This window comes from Manihot esculenta, chromosome 18, assembly GCF_001659605.2.
Source record: "Manihot esculenta cultivar AM560-2 chromosome 18, M.esculenta_v8, whole genome shotgun sequence".
NCBI lineage: Eukaryota > Viridiplantae > Streptophyta > Magnoliopsida > Malpighiales > Euphorbiaceae > Manihot > Manihot esculenta.
Genome location: NC_035178.2, coordinates 7,554,378 through 7,574,901, shown reverse-complemented (window position 1 = coordinate 7,574,901; position 20,524 = coordinate 7,554,378). Strand labels below are relative to the sequence as shown.

Here is a 20,524-nt window from a genome sequence, read left to right as displayed (position 1 = left end):
TTATTATGCAATTAAATATGCAATACAAATTATCTATTACCTGTTTCTGCATCATTTTCTGCTTTGCGAATAATATGACTACGATCATTGTTCTGCTTGACTTTGTTTTCATAAATTGACTTCTCTTCATTTTGTTTCTGTCTATAACCATTTGATCTCTTTCTTTTTGCTTTGTCAGAGACTTCAGACCTTCCCTTGCTTGCTGCAGACTTTCTTGGAAGTTGACATTCCTTGTATTTAGCCGAAGGAAGCAACCTGTTTGAATTATGTGATTCTGACAACACATGCTCATCATCCAGGCCAGAACATATTTTAGTTTCTGCACTAACTTCCACTTGAAAATCCTCTTTAGAGACTCCATGTTCAGTCTCTTTTGACAAGTGAAGCTGCACCTCAGAAAATTCCTTACTGCTTGAAGAGTTGATAGATGCATTTGCCCCGGTAGGAGAACTATGAATCTCATTAGAGAAAAATCCACCAACCTTTTTCTGCCTACCCTTGTCATTCTTTTTTGCTTTAACTATGTTTTTGCTAGCCATAGGAGGAGATATATGTTCTGGAAAACAGTCATTGGCACAGGTAAGTCTATCTTTCTTCTTTCCTCTATTAATACCAGTAATAAGGCCAGGAGCAACAAAATCTTGAGAAGAGGTCAAAACAGCATTAAGGAAATCTTCTTGACATCCTGAATTGACAGGGACTTCAGGAGCCACATTGATAACTTCTGAATCAGGTGAAGTTCCCGGATCTGCATGGCTTTTCTCAACTACTCCTCTCAATGCATCAACATGAGAGTGGACTCCAAGATAATCCCCAAGAGCATCTCCAACTGACTTCTGAGAAGTCAAAATGCCGTTCAAGTCCTTATCTGCTACATGTAACTCTGATGAAGAAGCATCAGAGTATACATTTGCCTCCAGCTTATTGAGAAAACATTGAAGTTGCTCTTCAGTCCTCTCTTGCAATGCTGTATCTTCAACACTATTGACAAAATTTGGAATTTCAGAACTGGTTCCTCGATATGACTTGCTCTCAAATCCACTAACTCCACCACAAGCAGATGCTGAGGTATCAATTACTTCTGGGACCATAATGTTCAGGCCATTGTGGGGAACTTCTTTTCCCACTTTAACTTTAAGGCGAATACCACTAATTGAAGCATGTTTTTCTCCCCTAGACTTTTGGGAGCTTCCACCAGCCTGACTATTTTTCCACGTTCTGCTTTGCTTTACACTTCCTTGGCCATCCTTTGTTTTGGCCGGTCCATGATTACGAATTTCATTGAACTCCAGCCCATTACTTTGCTCAAAAATTTGTGTGATATTCCCCAACAATCCCCAGTTGGAAGAGCGAGCTGGTTTGGAGAAACAGCTTCTCTTCCTCCTTTCAGCCTTGAAGACCTGCGAGTCTTGCACGTTGCCTTTGTTCTTGCCATTTCTTGCAGCTCTTGTTGTCCGAATCTTCTGGATGGATTTCTGTAATGATAAGCCAATGTCAGGACATTTGATTTCTGATGGACCATCATTTCCAGCACAATCCTTCCTTTCATTATCTGTCTGTCCAGAATGGTCAGCTGCAGTGCCAGAATAAATGGCACCAAAAACATCCTTCCCAAGAAGATTTGGTAAATCCAACTTCTTACAAGAGCCATTCTCAGCAAAACCAAGGGGCTGACATGGCTGTGAACCGATTTCCCTGAAATCCTCAGAGGATGCACTAATTGAGCCATCATCCTTCAGCTCATCCAGCTGAATAATTTTTTCAGAAAAACCAATTTTAAGCATTGGTTCCAAGGACTTTTCAAAGTCTTCACAAGAGGACAACTGGTCATGAGTAGTAGTCTCTATCACATGTGAAACCTTCATAACCTCTGTAAACTCTTCTGCAGAGGAAGTGTTAATGATCTTATCATCTTTCTGGTCTTCCTGCTGAAAACAGTTGCTTTGCATACCTATTGTTGTTATCTGTTCTGACAATGTCCCATGGCCCAGTGAAGAGCACATTTGGTTGTTATTATCAGTCTGTATCCTGGACAAACCAACACTTTTATTTTCTATTACCACCATAACCATTTCCAAAGAGGCAATACTCTCCTGCATGTCCTGTTCAAGCCCATTTCTAGACAAAGCATCCATAGATATTAATTCTGCAGGCATTTCACAGTCTGATGAAGACATCATTTTGCCACAAGTTACGGTCTCTGTTTCAGAACCACCAATTTTATCTTCCATTTCCCGTTGAACACTGCCACTCCCTTCATCCTTCTGTTCGATCAGTTGATCACTATTCCCAAGCGACCCAGACATAGGCATTAATTCTGGTGAGGCCCCGTAATCCTCCAGTGAATTCACTAACCCACCATTTTCATCATTAGACCCAGCTTTTTCCACATACAATCCATCAGTTTCCACAATGCAATCATCAATTCCACTTTTCTTATCATTTAAATAACCGCCATCAACCCCACATTCATCCACCAACGATTTCCCTGGCATGAAACCGACTATACTTCCGCTCTCACACGCCAATCCAATTCCCCTATCAACAGATGCAGTATCTGTAAAATCACCAGAGCTCACACGACCACCAGCATTATCTTTCTGAGAGAACTTCAGGCACCTATCCAGCTCACTGGTGGAGCACATCATGATCAATCATATCAAACCAGCCTCCAAGAAAGGCAGCTGCTCAGAGTCAGAATACTTTCATCAACCATACATGCAGCTGTACAGCAGCCTGGTGCAAGCGAGTTCTCACACGAACCCATCAAAGTTCTATCAATGAGTTCAAGAAATTACTGCATACCCATTACCAGAAACATCAAAAAAATACCAAAACTGCAGTAAATTGACAATGCATAGCCCAACGGCCTCCAATCAATGAAACCCTATCTATAATCAAAATCAAAGCGAGAAAACAGTACCTGAGTCAACAGCTCCCAGATAATACAATAGAGCGTTAGAATCCACGCTCACTGCTCAAGCAAAAACCCTATCTCAACATTCGAATGATAATGCAGATAGAGCAAACAAACCTCCAATTGGATGCATATACATATGAACACAATTTAAACGAAGATAAATAAAGCCGAAATATAAAAAAAACAAAAAAAAAAACAAACAAACAAACAAACAGAGAAGCAAATACCTGAGCAGAGAAGCAGAATTTAATGCCGTTGGAGAATTATGCTTTTCAATTCATTTTCTTTCCCATCCAAAACGCCCCTTTTGGTTTCTTCTCCTTCTTACGGAGAAGAAATTGCTTCACTGGTTTATCAAAGGAGAAACGCACGGTAAGGAAAAAAGCTAAAGGCTTTTTGCCGCCGTGTGTGCGAGGGAGATCTTTTATGAAATTCTGATGCTGATTAGTGATTAGGCCTAAAACCCGTCTTCCTCCGACTCAGTATGCTACCTTTTCGACACGTGTCGTAAAACTCCGGGCCACAATTTTCCGTTTTTGGAAATTAGGGCCACTTTGTCATTATAAAATAAAAGATTAATAATTTAACAGCCGTGTCTCATTTAATTATTTGAGTTAGTAAAATTTGCATTTTTTTATATTTTTGTAAATAAGTTGTTTAATTTCCATAACTTTAATTAACATTTTTTATTATATTCATAATTTAATAATTATAATTTCATAAAATCTAATAATTTAGTTCTTATAATTTAAATAAATATAACTAAATAGTATTTAAATAAATAATATGATAATGGTGACTTAATTTTTAGTTTTTTAAATTTATATAAATGAAGTAGCTAATAATGACTTCCTAAGTTATTTTCTTTAATTTTTTTATTAAAAATTTACATTTCATTAATTGAATTTTTTAAGTATTTTAAATATTAAAAAATATGAAAAATATTTTTTAAAAAATATATTTCGTGAAATAAACAGAACCTTAATTATTAATTTTTTTTTATTTAAACGTGTGAAATATGCTCTTATTATAAAAAGAGTAATAAAAACTGTATACCAATATTAATTTTAATAGTATAGAATAAATATATATCAATAAAATTAGTATTTATTACTAATTATATATGAAAATATATAGCAGAAATAAAAGTCATGGTTAAAAATATTTATTTTTGTAATAGCAATAAAAATTATAGCCATTAATAAAAAAATATTAATTTTTTATAGCAATAATAAATAATATTGCTATTTATTATTTTTTTCATCATAAATTATAGCAATTAATAGAAAAAACATCAATTTTTATGGCAATAACCAATATTATTGCCATTTTCATGATTATGCTATTATTTAATAAACTTTTAGGAATTTTAAATTATAAAATAAAATTTAAAATTAATAAATTATTGTATTATATAACCTATATTTTTTAATTAATTAATTATATTATGAATAAATAATACTATAATTAATACCATAAGAATAAGACTTATTCTTAAACTTTATTATAATTTCAATATTTTAATGATTCACCGTAAGAATTTTTTTTTAATTATAATTTCAAATATTTTAATGGCACTCTGTAAAATATTACTCTATTGGAATTTGAGACACATAAGTTAAAAGGTCCTCATTAATTTTTTTGCATTTGCAATTTTAAAATTAATTAATTTTTATGTTAATTCTTCAATTTTAAAAAATATTTTAAAATATTTTTAATATTTTAAATAATTTACTCATTATTCATACGATTTATTATTTAATATTTATAATTTTAAAAAATTTATTAATTAATTTCTCATATTTTTAAAAAATATATTAATTAGTCTCTGCATTTGTGAGCGAAAGATTTTCAAGCAACTAGTGATAGGGGCGAGCATTGCCGATTCAGTCTAAATTGATTTTGGTTAAAAATTGAATCGAACTGAATTGATCTGATTCAATTCGATTCGGTTTAATTTAATCGATTTGAATTTTTAATATATTTTTAATTTTTACACTTTATTTTTAATATTTTAAAATTTTATTAAAATATTTAACCTTAACATATCTAATATCTTTATATTATTGAAAATAATATATTATTATCACTAATCGATTCAATTCGATATTTTGATTTTTTTCTGATTAAAACCGAATCAAATTGAAATAACCGAAATTTTTGAAATTAAAAATTAAATCGAATCGAAATGAATAAAAAAATTGAATCAGATTTTTAAATTAATTTAATTCGATCGATTTTTTTAATTTGAACCGAATACTGATTTACGTAACTATTTATACTTGGGCAAGAATAACTAATTTCATGGGTTAATATTTAGCTTCTCTTCATTTTTTCTTTATAATATTTTATTTTTTTTAAATATTTCTATGCAACAAAAAACAATTTGAGGATATACATGTAAATGATCCTATTATAGTTCATTTTGCTTCATATTATGTGAGTTATTATTTCTAAGGAATTAATGAAAATTATATTACTTAAATATATGAAAGAGAATATTCTTGTTAAATGGGCAAATAGGTTTTAATTTAATATAATATTATTTTTTTAATGTTTTGAAATATAAAAAAATTAATATTTTAATTAACATAAAATAAAAAAAAACATAAAAATAGTAAATAATTTTTAAATTTATAAAAATAAAATTTATTATAATTAAAAAAATATTAAAAATAATATTATATTATATTATATTATATTATATTATACTTTTTGCTGCTATGAAAGTTGAATGGATATGAATTTGAAATTTTTTAAAATCATTTGAAAAGTGTCATGTTTACTAATTTTGTAGTTACTATTGATTATAGTTGTTATAGCAATAGATGTTATTTGGCAGCAATAACTTTTGTTACCATTGATGAACTTTTAGTAACAACATTGAAAATTTTTTACAGTATTACTTTTTATTGCTAATAACTTCTTTTCTAACAAATCATAAACATAAATATTTATGATTAAAATTTTATAGCAATAATATATAAGCGTATGGAAGATTTACTATTTAATCTATGAGTATTATTATTATTAATAAGTCAGTTCTTTAATTTTGAAAAATCTATTTCTCTGTCATTAAAATAATATTTTTATTTATTTTTACCTTTAAAAATATAGAAAAATATCAAATTACTATCTTTTCTTCTCCTTTTTCGGTTTTTTTTTTATTTTTTTATTCTTATTATTATTTCATTGAGGAAGAGAAAAAATAATGAAATTTTAATAGATTTGAAAAAAAATAAAAATGTTTTATTGTATTTTAAAAATATAGGTACTAACTTATTAATAATAACAATATTTAAAGATTAAATAAATAAGTTTATTTGAGAATAAAATTAAATTTTAAAAATTTTATCTATTATTCTCCGTCTATTTTTAAGAGAATCAAAAACTATTTTATTGACGAAGATAAAAAGATAAAATATTTTAATAAATTTTTAAAGTCGTAAAGACTAACTCGTTAATAATAGTAATATTCAAAAATTAAATAGTAAATCTTTCCTCGTAAATTTACAGCAACACTTTTGATATATTTTTTTATGCTTTCATAAATTTATTGCAACAAATTATATATATATTTTTTTATATTTTATAATATATTTTGTCTATTCGATTTTTTTAATTGAAAATTTATTTAAATTTATTTGACACTCACTGCTCACCCACTGCATTGAGCAAGCACATATTGGTAACTCCCCATAATGTAAAAATATAATTTATAGGAAAAACAATTGAATACGCCTAGACTATCGTCTTATCAAATTGAGGTAATACATATAATTAATAAAAACAAAACACATTAATAATTATTGATTAATTAAATAAAAACTTCAAATAATTATATTTTTTAAAAAAAAAAAAGGATAGAACCCTTATTTTATTAATCTAGGCCATGAAAACCCCAACCTATCAGCATCCAGTAAAAATTTAATAGTAACAGGAGGCCATTGATAAATTTTCAAATTAAAATCATCATCAATGGTTTTGGTATAATTAATTTTGAGTTTTAAAATTCAAACCTTGAAATCTTTCGACCTTAAAAACTGATTTAAATACAATAGAGTTGGAACATAAATACAGTTGAATTAAAAAAAAAAATTAAGAAGAAGAAGCTTGAGAAAGGCAATTTCGATAGGTCGGAACATAAATGTTAGGCAACCGATTACATCCAATAGAGTAATTCTCGAAATTTTCTTGTACTGAGAAATGATAATCTTAGATATGGAGTACTTATAAATCACATTTCATAAAGGATCATACCATGCATGGAGTTTTGAGAAACCAATACTAAGCTAGAGAGCTTTTGGATACCACGCACATATATTATATCCTGTCCTGCAAATTCGGCTGAATTGGCTGCACCCTGAAGGCAAAAGGCATCTGGTAGTTGAAGTCCCTCATCCTTTGTTGATGATAGGGATTTTCCATCTCTCTCATATGCTCTTCCATATCCATCTCATGTTGTTGCTGCAAATGTTGAGAAATAAATAAAATTAATAATGGATTATATCTAATGATAATTAACACATAGTAGGTAACGTTTAAGAGAAATTGTTTGGTAAACCTAATCTACCATAGACTGAAAACACGTAAGTATGAATTTTATATAATTTTTTTGTGAAGAGATTCACGTTCATGTATATTTAATTTATATATATATGAAATGGAGGAGGTTACCAAAACGAATCTCAGCTCCTTGTTCTCATCTTCCAAAAGCTTATCCTGATAATAAAATTATAAACACCAAAAAGTGCAATTTCAGTCATGAAAATACTAAAAATATTAGTTTTAACAAAGCTGATAACTCTGTATCCCTTTCACCCAAAGAAGGAATCATATCAGATTTATGGTCTAATATAAATAAACAAACACACATACATTTCTCTTCTTCATCTTGTAGTACTCCATCTGCCAACCGAGAGAATCCGGAAAAATTAAGCCTTGTTTAGGGAAAAAATTTATATATATATATATACTAGATATCACTCTTTAAGGAGCTTTTTGGTTATCAAGCCAAGAATAAAGATTGCAGTTTTTTACTAGCCTGTTTGTGACGAACACTGGCAAGGCCATGGTCAAGGGCTTCCTCTATGGCCATCAGCTCTTTGTGCTGCAAAGAAGAGATATCCTCCCCTTTCAGGTGCCTGAAACATGCTTTCAAATGAGAAGAAGAAGAAGAAGAAGAAGAAGAAGAAGAAGAAGGAGAAGCAGAAGAATTTACCTGAGCTCAATTTGCATGTTGTCGTTCTCTTTCTTGATTCTATCAATTTCATTGCTGAGGTTCTGTAATATTAACACAAAAAAAAACCTAAAAATGTTAAATTTATCTTCAAAAGAATATAGAAGGAAATAAAAAGCATGAAAAGAGAGGTAATAATGGCGAGATCTGTGCTAATAACTTGTATTACATGATGGTTATAACTAATGTTCTTCTGATCCAAAAAGAGAACATTTAATAAACCCTAGGTGATGAGGCCTCACCTTGAAGTTTGTGGAGAAAGTGATCCATTTATGGAAATGATTTCATTTGCTTCTGATCTAAATTGTTCTTTAAAATTTTGCAAGGAAAAGGAAGCGTAAACATAGTTTTACCAGATCTATTCACACGCAGATGCTACAGTCAATACCAGTCTTATTTTTCTTTTTCAACAATTAAAATGGTGAAACATATATGAACACACAGAGAGACAAGCACAGAGATAGAGAGAGATCCCATTTGTAGATCTGGTCGTAGAATCCATAGACTGTGTTTCTTATCATATTTTTAGCAAAAACAAAAACCCATCAAAGAGATCAAACTATCATCAGAGAGAGAGAGAGAGAGAAACAAAACCCACCTCATGTTTAGCATCCCACAGCCTTTTACCAGAATGCTTGTGATACATGTCCAGGATTTCAACCAACCTTCAAAAGAAAAAGATTCATAATCATCAGAAACCATCTTTAAACTCCTTAAAAGAAACAAGAAAACATAAACTATCTTCTTACGTAGTAGAAGGGCTACAGTACTCATGCATCTTCCCAGAACTAGCAAAGATAATCAGAGAAACCTTAGCATCACATAAAACTGTGATTTCCTTTGCCTTTTTCATGATCCCATTTCTTCTCTTTGAGTAGGTCACCTGCCTGTTGCTCAAGTTCTCAATCCTTTTGATCTCAATCTTGCCTCTCCCCATCTTCTTCTTCTTCTTTCCTTCAAAGTAAAAGGAGATACATGTGAAGAAAGAGAGATAAGGAATTAAAGATGTTATAAAGAGAGAGAGAGAGAGAGAGTAATAGAGACGCTTGCTATTATCGGTTTGAAGATATGAAACTTTCTTAGTTGCACAGAAAGGAAGGGCTTGTTTGTGGGCTATGGCCAGAGGCAACGCAACTGCTTTTTATCCCATATTTTGATTTGGCTGTGGTAGTTTTATTTCACCTTCTTACCCATTGGTCTTTTTTCTCTTCCCATGTGGTAATGGGAGTGATGCTACTGTATTGACAAGTAGTTTAGGTTTAGGTTTAGGTTTAGGGTTTAGAAAATAGGGTTTTATTAATTTAGAAATGTTGGACAAGACATTAGGGCAGGAGATAACTAGGTTGTATTTGATACGTAAAATGATCTTATTGTGCATGTCATAGTGGGTTCTTGTCATGGTTTAGACTTCTCAAGTGTATGTGATAGTGTTCATGTCTAGGGTTTCAAATCATGGAACTAAATATGGTATAATAATCGGACCTTAACCATCAAATCCATTATTCTATGGATTTTTCTTCTCAACAAATTAAGCAAGAATGGGTCAAAAAGGTAAAAGGGTCCCAATTCTCATTTTTTACATATACATGTGACCTTTAGTGAAAAAAAAAAATAATTGAGTCAAACTGTCAAATTCTTCAAACAGAGTGCCTAGGGTTGAGCCTACAATAAGTGTTGGTGCTGGTGGCATGATAAACACCATAAGTTGTCCAATGGGGTCTCCATGGATGCATTTCTTCTTTTTTGTTTACTGTATGATCTTATATATATTATAAGGGTTGGAGGATTGAAATGTTTTTTGTTTTCTTGGAAATGGAGATGGGGAAGTAATATTTAGATCTTTTAAATTTACTCAAATGCATATGTAACCAAACTAAATTCGTGAGTACGGATAATTAAAATATTAAAAATAAAACTTTTAAGTTTCAAATAAATATATTTACTATCGAGATAAACCCTTTAGTGCACATAATCTGATATAGACTACGTAAAATTCAAATTAAGTTTATAAAAAGGAAAAAATTTAATTAGATCGATTTTATATGGATCTAGTATAAAATTATAATGGTATCCACGTAACAGTCATAAAATTTCATTTATTTATATCTTAGGTCTATATAACCTAAAATTTTTTAATTTTTAATTTTATTTATTTCACAAAAAATAATTTTTATGTGAAAAATATTTTCCATGAAAAATATTTTTCAATGACATTATTACAGGTTTTGCCATGTCATATATTCATGACACTATTAGTATGGCTATGTAAAATTAACCTAAATAATTTTTCTTTTTTTTTCACTAAATCAAAATGATTAACTCATATAATAAGAATTAAACTCTTAACTACATAAAAAAAAGTGTACAACTACTCATTTTAGTGCTATTGATTATTAGATTTTCGTTTTTCTTAATACAGATATGCTCACATTTTAAAGAATAATGATGAAACCTTTAATTAAGGAATCGTTTCTTATTATTCTATAGTAATTAAAATGCATATTAGTATTACTCCAGAAGTAGATTATGGCATTACGTTTCATTAATTAAGAGTGTATAATCAGATCTTTTGAATTGAATTAAATATTGATTGAAAAATTAAAATGCAAAATTAAATACAAAGAATCAAAGTATAAAGAGAACAAAATCAAACCGAACTCACACAAGGGGTTTGGTCCTTTTGGATTGGATTTAGGAAGTTGGAATAGTGTGCAAGTAAAAGCTCTTGAAGGATTTGGAATCTGTAAGTTGTCAGTAACTATAAGTAGGACCTGAGGGATGGGGCTCAAAACAGAGAACACCGAATCCACCAACGGAATGGGCTCAGATCCCGGGTCGGGCACGAAGGGGGAATAGTTAGAACGGGGCAAGACCAACCCGCCCTTTTCGGCTTTCCCTTCCCCTCTCTCAAATTTTCTCGGGAAAGAAAACGCAAGAAAATTAAAATGGAAATTCACTTTTCCAGTTAAACCCCCAAAACGGTTTTTGCATCAGGCCAGCTCTCGCTCTCTCCCCCCAAAAACTGTCTTAAGCTCACGCTCCGCCATTTCTCTTTCTCAATAAATATCTAGGGTTTTCTTAAATTCCTTTATATATTCGTGGAATCTTAAATTTTCGAATTCTCAAATCCGTACTCTATAACTGTGAGACGACAAATGGAGGAAGGGACTAGTGGTGGTGGTGGAGGGGAAACGTCTTCGAGGATAACGCCGTCGTATGTGAAATTAGGTGACAGGCAAATATTCACAGTAGAGCTTCGACCCGGAGAGACGACATTTGTGTCTTGGAAGAAGCTTATGAAAGACGCAAACAAGGCCAATAGTCGATCCGCACCAACTTTGGACCCGCCTCCGGACAACGCGCGTATCAACCTTGAGTCACGCCTCGCTCCTGTAAGCCCATCAATCTGATCTTATTGCGTATATGACTATATGTGTATGCTCGTCTTAATTATTGATGAAGTTGTAATGTGGAATAAATTGTAGTTCGGTGGTGCCTTTCAGCTGTATTTAGTTTTGTGTCCTACTTAACTGTAGCCATTTTTGGGCTGGGAAGTTTTGTTTGGGTGCTGAGAAAGTGCAAGGAATGAAGGAAAATGAATACGGAGACTGAATGGGTTGCCCCTTTGTTGGAACCTTTGTATGCTTGTTAGTGAGTGTTGTTGTACACGGTAGTCAATTCAGTTTTCAGTGGGAATTCTTACTCGTGCTTGACATTCCATAGGGACAACCAGTTGAAAATGAAGAGGAGGCACCTCCTCCAAATCGATTCAGTGCTGTCATTGAGAAGATTGAACGACTTTACATGGTCTGTTATACTCTATCTCATGCATATTATATTTCCTTTCGCCTTTGATTTATTAACTGAGCACATGTCATTGGAATTGCATGTGCGAACATGACTGATAATGATGATCCTGCACTTATTTCGTGTGTATCTCACTGGTGGCTTTAAAAAACCTCATTAATTGACTTGGGTCATGGGCATGGTTCTTGCTGTATTTACCACATCTTTTTGTGTAACAGGTTATTCCTTACCTTGGGACCAAATTGGTTATTGGGTGGTAAAAATTGTAATAGGCGTGCCGGAAGCTATTCCTATAATAGGATCATCTTAACTGACATGTTTGAATTCTTAACAGGGTAAGGATAGTAGCGATGAAGAAGATCTAAAGGATGTTCCTGATGATGATCAATATGATACAGATGACTCCTTTATTGATGATGCTGAGCTGGTTGGTGTCTCATGACAGATTCCTATATTTATTCCTTTCTATATTTGTATTTTGCAGCTGTAAATATGCTGATCTTATTGTCAAGGTTTAGTCTGAATTGGGCTCTCAGTTTGCTTTGAAATCATGTATACAGGATGAATATTTTGAAGTGGACAATTCAGCAATAAAACACGACGGATTCTTTGTTAACAGGGGAAAGCTGGAACGCATGTTAGTTGTCTTTTAACCGTTCTTTTGTACTTCTACCATTGCAAGTTGCCTTTATTAACTTTATTGCTTTTTATTTTTTATGTTCTTTAGCCTTTGGTTTCCCACCAAGCCATTTAGAGTCCAGGCTTTTTTTTTTCAAATGGGAGCAACTAATGGTAGAGACTTAATTAAAATCTCATTGCATTTGGATCCTTTCTGGTCTTTTCTCTATGTTTTGTGTTGAAAGGTGGTGTTATGTACCATAGCAATATAGTAGAATCTTATATTCTTTATTGGTTTTTCTGCACAAGGTCTGGTCGATGGTCCATTGGACATCAGCGCTTCTTTTGATGTGCTTTGGATCCTAGTTTTGTGTGCAGTACTCAGGGAATCCATAAGCTTGAAGAAATCCTTGAGCAATCACCTCTCCTCCCCAAACCTGAAACGTTGTAATAGAACTTTGACAATCAACAAATTTTCAACTCATTAACGCTCACACATGAACTTGCCTTTATGAAATAAATGTCAACTTTAAAACTTGTTTTCTGACTTAATAAGATATGTGTAGGTTCTCCTCCTGTCTTACACATCTAATCCAATTCAGAGTGTTTGTCTTATGTAATCCAATGTTTTCATTCCTTCATTTCATCATATTACCAACAATATATGTCCTTCTCACTTTGTATTTATCTTTAGTTCCTGCATTAGTGCACTAGCTTCAAAATTTCTTTCTAATTTCCATCTTCGTAAATGCCAGAATATGTTTATAGTTATTGCTATTGGTGTAAGAGGTGTTTTTGAAATTAAATGTTGTCAATGTGACATGCAAAGTAATCATTGTTGATGATTTGTTTTATGGATCCTATAGCAAATCAAGTTCTTGGTGCCACCAACTCCTTTGCTAACTTTATCTTCTGAACTTATATGTTGACTCCTGGTTAAGTTTATGTTATTGATATTGGTTTTGCAGTGGAGATGCTTTATATGTGCTCCACTTTAAGGGTGAATTCATATTTGCCAATTTCTGCTCGTTTAGTTGGAGGCTTTAGGATCCCTCTTTACTGATTTGATTGTTTCCTTTTTGCAAGAAATGAACCTATCGTTGTTCCTAACCAGCAAGCGAAGAAAAGACGAAGAAAGGATTTAACCAAGGCCTCTGGTGAGAGTGATGATGGGCGTACATCAAATAAACAAGTTAAGCTGGGTAAATCAGCAGCTGGGAAGATAGCATCACCACTGGGAAAGAACTCTTCAAATCCCTCTCCAAATTTGGTTGTGACAAGTGAAAACTATGAGGATGTGAGGGCTCAGAGTCTATCATATACATCTGGAATTTCTTCTAAGAAGAAATCTGCTGAAATTAAAATGAATTTGGATCCATCTTCATCAATAAAAATTTCAAATGGTGATGCTCCTTTATCTCTAGCAGAGCCTAAGGATATAGAAAAGCTAAAGGCTGGAGGGGTCCTAGCTAAGAACCTGACTGACAAAGTGAAAGATGCAGGTGGATCTTCGGATGTTTCCCATCAGAAGTATCATGATAAAAGTGCTTACCTACAGTCCAAGTCGCAATTTGCAAAATCAGTAACCAATGTTGATGAACTTGAACCATCAGTTCGATCAAAAGAAAAGAATGGAGTCCATGAACTGCCTGATCTTAATATGCCAGATGCCAAGATGCCCATGCAAGTAACAGTAGGTTCTCTGAATTTTTTTCTTCTTCTTTTGCATTGAGAGATCTGGTCTGGAGTATGGACTCAAGGACCTTAATGGTGTGTCGTTGACTTTACTTTATCAAACACATGCACACACACTCCTATCTTGTAGAGTAGAAAGTTGGTTTTGAAATTACAAGAACTATCACTTTCACGTAAATTAATTCTTGAATCATATTGTTCTCATATCTGCTAATGTGGGTTAATTGCTCTCTTTATTGTCTCCATTTGATTGTGAATGTAATTTTTTGCAGAAACCTTCACAAGTCCACAAAAAGGATGGTTCTAGTGTTAGGCCCAAAGGTTCAATGCTGGAAAATGCCATCAGAGATTTGGAGAAGATGGTTGCTGAATGTAAGCTCCAAAATCCTTGTAAACTTCTGTTCATAGTAAAATGATATTTTGAGGAGCCTTTTTTATAAATTCAAATTTCTTTCTGTTGTAAAATATTGCAGCAAGGCCACCAGCTTTGGAAAATCAAGAGGCTGATACCTCAGCCCAGGCAATCAAGAGGAGATTGCCCAGTGAAATAAAGCAGAAGCTTGCCAAAGTTGCAAGACTAGCGGTACTGTAGATTGTTAGCATTTTCATGATAATTTAGTCCTTGATTTTTGTGCTCTGATTAAAATTCTACTCATACTCTCAACTATTTGTCTTGATAGTTATAGTTAAGCTCTCAAGGAAATATAAGATTTTTTTATATCATAATGGTTGCAGCAGGCAAGCCAAGGGAAAGTATCTAAGGAGTTACTCAATCGCCTTATGAGCATTCTTGGTCACTTAATACAGCTCAGAACACTCAAGGTATCTTTCTGTAGAAAATGAAGATATGTCTCAATGCTTTTATGTCAGTTCTTTTATCTTTCTCCCTGATATCTCATGGTGACTTATTCAACTAGCTGGTTTTAGTTGGTTGTTTTCGATGTAGCATCGTGTTTGCACTTTGCAATGTGATAACTCTCTCTATCTCTCTCATTCTTCTGGATGTACAATTGCTTTTTTGGCAATTCCCTTTATTTTGTTTCTGATTTGACCAAATCATATTAGAATTAAATCTAGATTCTGGAAACCAGTCTCAAGTAACAATTTTTTTAATAAAAATGATATGGCCTATTAATGTTTTCTGTGAATATCTTTGACAATGGACTGTTGATTTGTCTCAAATTACTTTTCAGATTTCTGAGCTTGCTATGGTCCTAATTGTTTCTGTAACCCTACTTGCTAGTTTATTTGTGTGTTGTTTGAGTCACACAGCCTAATCTTAAGCTCTTTGTTTGATGTTACTATATTCTATCAGACCAAATATGCTTCCGTGGCATAAATGCAGTGGAACATGTTAATTTAACTAAAAAAATGAAGCTCTGATTGTCAAATGTTGATATTGTTTTTCTATTTATTGAAGATGAAGGTTTTATTTTGGTATTATTTTGTTTCATTGTACTGTCATGTTTTTCTATGTGCATTTGCATTTTTCTTTTGGGGCTTATATAAAATATTTTACCATAACTTGAGTTAATCTTTTTTTTTGTTGTTGCAGAGGAACTTAAAAATAATGATTAACATGGGCTTGTCTGCAAAGCAGGAGAAAGATGATAGGTTCCAACAAATAAAGAAAGAAGTCGCTGAGATGATAAAGACATGTGGCCCTTCTTCAGATTCCAAGGTATGTTGGTTGAATCTCCGCCTCCTCTTATAGTGGGATGATGAATAAGTTGTTGTCTCTCTCTCTCTCATTCACTCTCTCTTATAGTAGGATGATGAATAAGTTGTTGTCTCGCTTTCTCTCATTCACTCTCTCTCTCTCTAAATGGCACTGGCTTTACACTTTAGGTTGTGAACACAGAGTGAACGAGTCTTGGTGTGGCTGTACCACCCAGATTTAGTGGGTAATACCATAGCTAGGTTCAAATTCTATTTGTTTCCATGAAGAAGCATTTGGAATTGGTGAACCAGTCAAATCAGTACATATTGGCGAGGACATTTGCTTTTAACACCAATGTGACAATAAACACCATGACAATGAAGGATATTAGAAAACAAGGTTTCCATAACAAATATTTACTGAAATGAAAAATGATGAGACATGATGGTGAATTTTATTTGTTTGAGATTAGGAGAGACAGGGCAAAATAAAAGATAGAGGAAGAGGATGTTAGGGCACTTAAAGAAGAGGAAGGCGATATGGAAGTAAGAGAGGAGGATGGGGAGAAGGCTAGCTGAGTTGAAGGACAAGTGGTAGGGGTTGGTGAGAGGAGGAGGCTGGAAGACGAGTTAATACTGAGAAGCAGTTGCTGGTATATGTAGCATGGATGAAAATTGACTAAAAATAATTATTTATGAAACTTGACACCCATGTCCACCCCTTCTCTTTCCTTTTTTCAATTTGGCCATTCTTTTTCTCAAATGGAATGGGTTTTTCATTAGAGAGACCTTTTTGTTCTGATGATTTTTCTGAGCTACCCGAATCTGTATTTACTCGCTGATTTCAGTGAGCTACCTGATTCAGTAAAGCTAACAGCCTTTTTGGTCTCTGTAGTGAACTGTATTCGGTACTTAGTGATTATCTTAAATGTTGAATGGTGATTTTTCTTCACATGCTGATGCTTTTATTGGTATTGAAATCTTAATATAACAAAAAACATGATTTTTATGGCATCTCAATGATGAGCGTGAATTATTTGTTCGCACTTTTTCAGGCATTGGAGCAACAAGCTGGAGCACCTGATGACTTCCAAGAGATTGCTTCCAGGGAAAAAGGAGCCCTTAAAAGAAAATTTAGCATGGATGCTATGTTGGAGGACAAAATTTGTGATCTTTATGACCTTTTTGTTGATGTAATGATATATTACCTGCTTGCAATGTCCATCCTTGAAATGTCTTGCTCATCTGTGGGAAATCTATTTACTTAATTATCTCATTCTTTAGTCTTTATCTTTTGATGATTCTAGGGACTGGATGAAGATGCTGGCCCTCAAGTTAGGAAGTTGTATGTTGAGGTAATGTTTTGCTTTTCTTAGTATTTACCATTTGAAATGGAATGGTGCAAGTGACTCCTCCCTGTTGTCCCCTCCATGCTGAAACCTTTTTACTATTTATTGATGCTAGTGCTTAGAATTGGTCCAAACTTTGTCCTATTCTCCTCTACTCTCTGTTTGTTTGTTTGATCAGTTTGTGTTCATTCTATTGAAGTCATGTCCCTTTAAGGCCTCCTTTACCCGGAGCTTTGCCCTTCTTCCTCTAGTTCCAAAAAGGGAAAAGTTTTTATCCATTAAGGCCTCCTTTTACCTGGATATTTACCCTTCTTCCTCTCCTAATTCCAAAAAGGGGAAACTTCTTCTATGAAAAAATTTCTTCTTTTCTTCTATGGAAAAATTTCTTCTTTACCCTTCTTAATGTTTGCGATAACATTTGACACTTAGATTCCATCCATTATCCAGCTTGCACAATTATGGCCAAGGGGTTTCATGGACAACCATGGGATCAAGCGTGCAATTTGTAGGGCAAAAGAGAGACGAAGGTCCTTGTACAGCAGACACAAGGTACATAAGGTTCACTCACCCACCCACTTCTCCTTTTAAATTTCTCTTATGTGAATGTTCATTGTAATTGCTAGATTGATATTTATGTTACGCACCAGTAAAAATTTTGGGCGTGAGGGGCGTGTTGAATCCCATATCGGTTATAGAAAGGGGTAATGTGTCTTTATATGGGCCATAGGCACTCCTCCCCTTGAGCTAGCTTTTGGGGTGAGCTAGGCCTGATCCAAATTTAACATGGTATCAGAGCCTCCCATTTGATGTTGGGCCTCCCATAAATATGTCACGCACCAGTAAAAATTCTGGGCGTAAGAGGTTAGTTGAATCCCATATCGGTTGTGGAAATAGATAATGTGCCCCTTATACGGGTCACAGACATTCCTCCCCTTAAGTTAGCTTTTGGGGTGAGTTAGTCCTAATCCAAATTTAACAATATTGATGAGAAATTTATGTTTGGAACATAAGTTTTCACCTAACTCCTCTCCTTTAATGCATTAATTGACTTTAACTAGAATTCGCTACCCCTATTTGGAATCAAGAATTTCACAAAAATTTAATTCAAATGATTTCTGTTCTATCAATTCTATTGTTTGGAATGAAAAAAGTTCAATTTTTTTTAATAACTTAGAGGGAATTAAAATCATATATGATTTTATAAGAATTCATTTGAATTCTTTTCTTGTAAAATGAATCGTTCCAAACAAAGCCTTAATATTTCTGTTGGCGATGGTTGGTGGATGGCGATTGTTCAAATGCTTAACTTCTAAGTAGTGCACAAGATCTTATCTCCCTAATTTTGATAGCAGTTCCTCCAACATAGAAGCAAAGCATCAAAGCTGGGCCTTGAAAATGAGTTGAGAGTTAAGATGAACCAGGAATGAAGTGTCTTACATATGTGATCTTGAGAAATACTATGGATAGTCGCTTGACATCTATTGGTATTACTCTCATTAGGATTGTTTTCAACCAATAGGATGAATAGTGTTGGACAATCACTTAAAAAGGTGACTGTCCTTAGCATTTCTCCGTGATCATTCTGTGGCATCTATTGGTATTACTTTCATTAGGATTGTTTTGTATTACTTGAATCGGTGATGCTTGCTGTTTTAACATTGAAAATTTTATGATCATTGGGACCCTTTACACTCTTTATAGAACATTCTGAAATGTCATTTATTTTCTGTATTTCTAAGGAACCATGGGTTTGAACGTACTGGTGGCTTGCATCTTTTGTTTATTAATTTAGGACCAGGAGAAAATTAAGAGAAAAAAGATGTTGGCTCCTAGATTGGATGAGATTGCTCGAGTTGAGGCTGGTTCTGTTGCTCAGCAACAATATGTGCGAGAGAGGTTACCTACTGATACAGGTGGTCCTGTTTTGGGTTTAGCCAGCAAGCCTGTTCCAAATTCATCAACAGCAGCTCTTCAGGCATCAAGTCCTTCAATGAACATGCCAAACCTGGACAGGCTAAAACAGGAGAAGCCAAAAGGGAGTTCAAGCAATCCTATTGACGAGGCAAAGATGGGAGTAGATGGTGCATTGACAAAGAAAAAAGTCAAGAGGAAGTCGGAACAAGAATCGGACGAAACTCATTTCCTATCTGAGAAGTTGCATTGCCAATCTAGTGAAGAAAGAAACAAGTCCCTTAGGCAGGCTTCAGGTCTTTCTCAAAAGTTAAACCTTCAGTTGCCTGCTTCAAGTTTGGAACAGTCTTAGCTGACCTGATATAGTTAATTAGGAAGTTTACACCATAGAAGTAATTGTGTTACAAAGCTGTCTTTTTCTTTGTTTTGTCTGTTAGCAGGTTTTAGTAATTCTGACCAGCCAATTGCCACCATTTTTGTAATTATGTGTTGCATGGTGCGTTGTTAATTAGAGTTTCGTCTTGAAATAGGAGATGGCAGAATGCTGTACTTTTCTTATGCGATTAATGCATTGCTTTGTCGTTTAACTTGAAAGCTTGGTTGTTTTTGAGCTTCTTGTTCCTTTTCTGATGTTTAATATCTGGATAATCCTATTATCTATTGGGCAGAGAAGTCGAAATTTAATGCTTTGCTGGTAAAGCTGAAACAGAAACAGAAACTCTGCGTTGGGAAAAAATTTAGGGAAGAAGGAAAATAAATAATAAAAATAAAAAGTATTTTCTTTTTTTTTTTTTGTTAAAGTTTGGTTATAAAGAAAATAGATGAGAAAATGAAAATAAGTTATTTTCTTGTTGGAGAATATAGGAAAATAAGACGAGGGAAAAAAAATATATAACTAATTTATAATTCTATTTTATATATTAAATATATTAAATTTAAGAGTGGCAAATATTTTGTAATTTTGATATATAAAGTACACTTTTTCTTCTAAATTTGATATTTTGTTCCCTCTAATTAGAAAAGAAATAGCAATAAAAAATAATTTTTTTCTTTTTTATTTTGAAAAATTTATAATTTAATTTCTGAATATTACCATTATTAACAAGTCAGTATCTATATTTTTAAAAATCTATTAAAATATCCTTATTTTTTCTTTCTGTCAATGAAATAATCATTTCTTTCCGTTAACGAGATGGTTCTTTCTTTCCATTAACGAGATAGTTCTTTCTTTTCATTAACGAAATAGTTCTTTCTTTCCTCTAACGAAATAGTTCTTTCTTTCCTTTAACGAAATAGTTCTTTCTTTCCGTTAACGAAATAGTCATT

At 33.1% G+C, this 20,524-nt stretch overlaps 2 protein-coding genes and 1 pseudogene across 9 annotated transcripts; 1 reads left to right on the top strand and 2 right to left on the bottom strand.

Moving 5' to 3' along the window:
* Positions 1–3,357, bottom strand: part of LOC110607033 — a 31,395-nt pseudogene extending 28,038 nt beyond the window's left edge.
* A 3,676-nt stretch (positions 3,358–7,033) lies between these two features.
* LOC110607164 (agamous-like MADS-box protein MADS9) lies at positions 7,034–9,264 on the bottom strand. Its single transcript, XM_021746252.2, has 8 exons — positions 9,204–9,264; positions 8,909–9,113; positions 8,758–8,824; positions 8,142–8,203; positions 7,965–8,064; positions 7,799–7,828; positions 7,598–7,642; positions 7,034–7,387 (listed from the first exon to the last, which is right to left on the bottom strand). Exons 2-8 carry the CDS (start codon positions 9,094–9,096, stop codon positions 7,244–7,246), a joined length of 636 nt encoding a protein of 211 aa, XP_021601944.1. The 5' UTR covers positions 9,097–9,113; positions 9,204–9,264; the 3' UTR covers positions 7,034–7,243.
* A 1,712-nt stretch (positions 9,265–10,976) lies between these two features.
* Positions 10,977–19,792, top strand: LOC110606710 (ubinuclein-1). Of its 8 annotated transcripts, XM_021745655.2 has the most exons (14): positions 10,979–11,551; positions 11,883–11,966; positions 12,301–12,393; positions 12,527–12,603; positions 13,671–13,987; positions 14,087–14,277; positions 14,552–14,651; positions 14,753–14,862; positions 15,015–15,101; positions 15,835–15,960; positions 16,994–17,131; positions 17,246–17,293; positions 17,735–17,845; positions 19,080–19,792. In XM_021745655.2, the coding sequence occupies exons 1-14, from the start codon at positions 11,315–11,317 to the stop codon at positions 19,548–19,550; spliced, it is 2,190 nt and encodes a 729-aa protein (XP_021601347.1). In that variant the 5' UTR covers positions 10,979–11,314; the 3' UTR covers positions 19,551–19,792. The 8 variants fall into 8 exon arrangements, with proteins under 8 accessions (XP_043809358.1, XP_043809357.1, XP_021601347.1 ...); XM_043953423.1 differs by having other exon boundaries at positions 10,977–11,551; positions 13,671–14,277; positions 17,735–17,836; positions 19,027–19,162; XM_043953422.1 differs by lacking the exon at positions 19,080–19,792 and adding an exon at positions 19,027–19,056 and having other exon boundaries at positions 10,977–11,551; positions 13,671–14,277.
* Positions 19,793–20,524: the final 732 nt, after the last annotated feature.

Bases quoted from the DNA above. Each gene is read 5' to 3' on its own strand.
- LOC110607164 (XM_021746252.2), bottom strand. From the start codon at position 9,096: ATGGGGAGAGGCAAGATTGAGATCAAAAGGATTGAGAACTTGAGCAAC. The intron at 8,204-8,757 runs GTGGGTTTTGTT...TTAATATTACAG, and splicing joins TGTGGGATGCTAAACATGAG to AACCTCAGCAATGAAATTGA. The intron at 7,388-7,597 runs GTAACCTCCTCC...CAACATTTGCAG, and splicing joins AGGAGCTGAGATTCGTTTTG to CAACAACATGAGATGGATAT.
- LOC110606710 (XM_021745652.2), top strand. From the start codon at position 11,315: ATGGAGGAAGGGACTAGTGGTGGTGGTGGAGGGGAAACGTCTTCGAGG. The intron at 15,102-15,834 runs GTATCTTTCTGT...TTGTTGTTGCAG, and splicing joins TACAGCTCAGAACACTCAAG to AGGAACTTAAAAATAATGAT. The intron at 17,132-17,245 runs GTAATGATATAT...TGATGATTCTAG, and splicing joins TTTATGACCTTTTTGTTGAT to GGACTGGATGAAGATGCTGG.